Source organism: Choloepus didactylus, chromosome 9 (genome assembly GCF_015220235.1).
Source record: "Choloepus didactylus isolate mChoDid1 chromosome 9, mChoDid1.pri, whole genome shotgun sequence".
In the NCBI taxonomy this organism is placed as follows: domain Eukaryota; kingdom Metazoa; phylum Chordata; class Mammalia; order Pilosa; family Megalonychidae; genus Choloepus; species Choloepus didactylus.
Window position 1 is genome coordinate 27,369,266 of NC_051315.1, and position 4,432 is coordinate 27,373,697.

Sequence of the window (4,432 nt, forward strand, 5' to 3'; positions counted from 1 at the left end):
GTTGGGAAAGCACACAAAAGAGGGAAAACCTTCTCCTTTCCTGGAGATGGTGAAGGGGAAGAAAGTGCAGAGCTGGTTACACACCAGTGTCAAAGTGTTTAAAAGCCTCCAAAGGTTGACTGGAATTGTCTAGGACTGGGGAAATGGAGCAAAACCTGTGAAGGAGAGGGAGTAGGGAGAAGGGTACCCTCTAGAGGCACTAGTTGCCATCAAATACTTCCTGAATGTCTCAGGGAGCAGGAGTTATGTTTCCTGGGCATTGGCCTTGGGGAAAAGCCTACTATGCCAGTAATCGGGGTTATCAAAGGCAGAGTCAGTGGCTTCTAAGCTCCGGAGAGTTTTGACGCGGGCATAATGGACGTGGGGGACATGGTGTCCATGCCCCTGAAAAGCTCTCATTTCTTCATACCCTTGTTCAGCTGCCGGGCAGGCCCCCATAGCTGCATAATCCCCCCCAGGACCTCCTCCACCACGTCGCCGATTCATATATTCATAGTCCTCATCTGGAGATGTGCCAGTGGTAGGCATGATGGGTACAGGGTGGAGTGGGCAACTCTGTGTGCTGCCCAGGGAAGCACTGAGGTCTGATCCCACATCCATGTACTCATAACCCAGCTCCTCGAGGGAACTTGGCCTAGGGGGACAAGGTGGACTGCGCCTTCTTCTCCGGTTCATGTATTCATACTCCTCATCTTCTTCGTCTTCTTCTGTACCCAGGACAGAACTGAGACCCACTGAAGAAAGGGTGCCTTCCCGGAAAGAGGAGGTACCTTTGAGGTGTGTATCTGGCATGACATAACCATTCACATCCTCTTCCTCTAATCCTGGTGGGGAGAGTGGGGTAACGGGAGTAAGCAAGCTATGGCGTTGGGAGTGATAGGCACTGTCCCCACGTGGCCGTGGGCTTCGGCTCCGACTCCGGCTTCTACTCATCAACACCTTCTCCTGGAACTCGACCTCAGAGACTGTCATAGGACCCTCTGATGACTCTGATGCCAGGCGTCCCCGTGGCATTGGGTGCAGGGAGGCTGGGCGGGGACACCGTTCACCACCCCCACAAACAGACTCCTGGCAAGTCTCCCCGAGATTACCCTGGTTCATGGGCATGTATCCAGATGATGGACTTAGAAGGCTCTGGTTCCCACGTGGCCAATTAAGTGTTCCAACTGGCAAGCTGAGGGCAGAGCCCAGTGTGGTTGCCAGGTTGTCCTCCTCTGCCTCCAAGTCCAGGTCTAGGTCTAGTTCTGGCTCCAGTTCTACTTCCTCCAGTTCTTTGTTTGTCAGAGCAGGAGGCTCTGCTCCAGGGGGGATTCCAGGCCCACTCTCTCTCTTTATGACCAGATACCGAGGTGGGTCTCGGGCCATCCTAGTGAACTCATTGGCTAGTTCTTTGAAGGTAGGGCGAATGTTCTCATCAATCATCCAACATTTGACCATGACCATGTAGACATCAATGGTGCAGATCTGGGGCTGTGCCAATCGCTCCCCTTTCTCCAGGAAGTCTGGTACTTCAGCCAATCTCAATCCTGCATAGGGCTCTGCCCCAAAGGTCATCAGCTCCCAAACTGTCACACCATAGCTCCAGATGTCACTCTGGTGTGTATATTTCCCAAAGTGGATACTCTCGAGGGCCATCCACTTAATTGGAGTCTTGGCCTCACTGTGCAGTAGCTGCTTATCATCAGGGGGCAGGAGGTCGGCCACCCCAAAATTGGCCACCTGAACCTGACTGGGTGACTTGAGTAGCACATTTCGGGCGGCCAGATACCTATGCACCATGCCATGCTCCTCAAGGTAGTACATACCCTTAGCAATTTGTACTCCCCAGTTGAGCAGCAGCTGTGGCCCCAGTGCCCCCCGATGTTGCCTCACATGATCCAGCAGGGAACCCAAAGGCAAGTATTGTGTGACAAGCTGCAGAGATGAGCCTGGGCACAGTCCTAGCAGCCGTACAATGTGGCCATGGTCTAGGCTGCCGATGGCCAGCATATGATCAGTCACAGCTTGAAAACTTTGCCGTCCACTCTTGTCCTCAATGACTTTAATGCAGACTGGGATCTTGATTGATTCACCCTCAGGGATCCACACACCTTTGTGCACCGTTCCAAAGACGCCTGATCCAAGCACTTTGAGTTTCCTCAGCTCTGTCTCTTTAAAGATTCTGGCCGAGACCTTGTTAGCCTTCTCACTGGGATCCAAAGGCTCTATGCTCTCACCCCGTTCCAAGCAGCGCCTCATAGCCCTTTTATTCTGAATCTGGCACCCACGCCAGTAGAGAAAAGTGCCACCCATGATCAGAATAATCACAACCAATCCTACTACCACTGCCATAGCCAGCGCCAGATGGGTTTTGCTGATCAGTACCAGTGTTTGGCCTAAACAGTCGTGTAGCTCTGGTCCCTTACACCCCTGGGTGCAGTTCTCATGGCAGGGCCAACATTCATTCTGATTATCTGGGTATTTGTAGATGGGGCCCTTGGCCCCTAGGACTCCATGGGGGCAGCTGCTCACACAGTGGGGTCCATCTCGAAAATGGGCACACTGGGTACAAGCATCAGAGCCCGAGCCATTGCATGTGGCAGTGCCCTCCATGGGTTGACATTCCGGGTGGCAGGAGAAATATTCAGCCTCAAAGGCAAACTCACGAGGCTCCCCATTCAGGAAGTTGCAGTGGGTCACACAGACACCTCCTCGGCTGTAGTTTCGACAGGATAAGCACTGACCGGGGCCTGGGCCCCAGCAGCCCCCAGAGGCGCACAGTGGGTCACACACTTTGCCCTCTGCCACACAATCTCTGCGGGGCCGATTATGCTTGATGTCTAGTCTCTCTTCTGAAGGCCCCCGAAGCAGTCTGGTCCAGTTCAGAGAATGGTGGTAGCAGAGCTGCCGATTGGCACTTATGTAGATACGCCCAGCACTGATTTCCCTCAGGGATCGGAGGCCCAGAGATGTTACATTCAAGTTCTTCATAATCAACAATGAGAAGCCTCGGTTGTAGAGGCTTTTGCCCCCAATGGTGGTCAGGTTGGAAAAGACACTGAAGTTGTGCATGTGAGGAGGCCACGACTGGATATTCAGGTAACCTGTGATTTCCCGTACTGTCCGGAAGACATTGAGCTTCTCAGGGTCCAGAGCTGGGATTTTGTGCCAAGGATCTCCATTGAGGCCAGTGATAAGGAAGTCCAGGTTGCCCAGGATCTTGGTGCAGTTCACAAATCCATTGATGTTGCTGGAGTCCACAGTCTGGAAGCGGCTCCCAGAGCCCGTCCCCTCACAGGCTTTAGGACACAGCCCCCCACAAGGCTCACACATCTTGAGCCCATTTTTATCTACTTCCATCTTGTCTGGAGGACAGGCCCTGACACAAGAAGTTTGATCCACCACAAAGTTATGGGGACAGCTGGCTACACAGACTCCTCCATATTGATACTTAGTGTGGGGATTGGGTTCCAGCTGGAAAGTTAGTTTGTTGTAGACAAGAGGCTGTGGACACCGGGGTACACAGGCTCCACTGTAATTGAAGTGTCAGCAGGCAAAGCAGTCTGTGTCCTGAGGGCCTGAGCAGCCACCTGCACACTCATCGTGGCAGCACTGGTTGGGGTTGGGCCCAAAGCAGTGACCATTACACTGAGGGGCACAGATGGTATTGGTCAATATCTGGCAGTGTTCTGGTCCGGGACCCCAGCATCGCCCCTTGCAGACCTCATGACAGGAGGGACCTGGATCTTGATTTTTTTAAAACATTTTAAACAGACTTTACTGTGAAAACTGTAACATCTTATTGTAAAGTAAAACAAAGATATAGAGAGTCACATGAAATAAATACTTATCTTAATAAGTTGTTCCTAGGCGTACATCCTTGCAACCATGACCCAGGTCAAAAAATAGAACTTAATGAATCCTGTCCCAATCTTAACCCTTGTCCTCCCTGCAAGAAGTAACCCTTATCCTGACTTTTAGCCATCCCTTTCTTGTATTTCTTGTGTTTTATTATCTAAATGTGTATTTCTAGACACTATTGTTTAGTCTTGACCATCTAGATTTTTAGTCTAGAAGTTGTTTGCATGTACTGTTTCCCATATTTCTGTTTCCTGTGTATCCTGAAAATTGGCAATTGGATCCAGAGTCTCATCAGACTTAGGTTTCATGCCATCGACAAGACTATAGGTGCTGGTGTGTTCTTTCATCAGGGGCCACCTAATGTGTGGTTGTTGCTCTTTTCACCGTAGTTAGCAGCTGCTGATGCTCAGTACCTAGATCCATTTATTCATTGGGAGTTGCAAAATGGCGATATTCTAGAATTTTCATTTCTTTTTCATTTATTAGTTGGACTAGTTTTTTAAATAGGTGCCTCCCCTCATCTACAATTTGGTAACCCAGCAGTAAATTTCCTATAGGACAGGCAGGGTAAATGTTTGATTCTTTCACTTTA

The 4,432-nt window shown here is 50.6% G+C and overlaps 1 protein-coding gene across 1 annotated transcript; it reads right to left on the reverse strand.

Annotated features, from left to right (window-relative positions):
• Positions 1–211: 211 nt before the first annotated feature.
• LOC119544281 (receptor tyrosine-protein kinase erbB-3-like) lies at positions 212–3,674 on the reverse strand. Its single transcript, XM_037849627.1, has one exon. It carries the CDS (start codon positions 3,337–3,339, stop codon positions 244–246), a length of 3,096 nt encoding a protein of 1,031 aa, XP_037705555.1. The 5' UTR covers positions 3,340–3,674; the 3' UTR covers positions 212–243.
• Between the last annotated feature and the right edge of the window lie 758 nt (positions 3,675–4,432).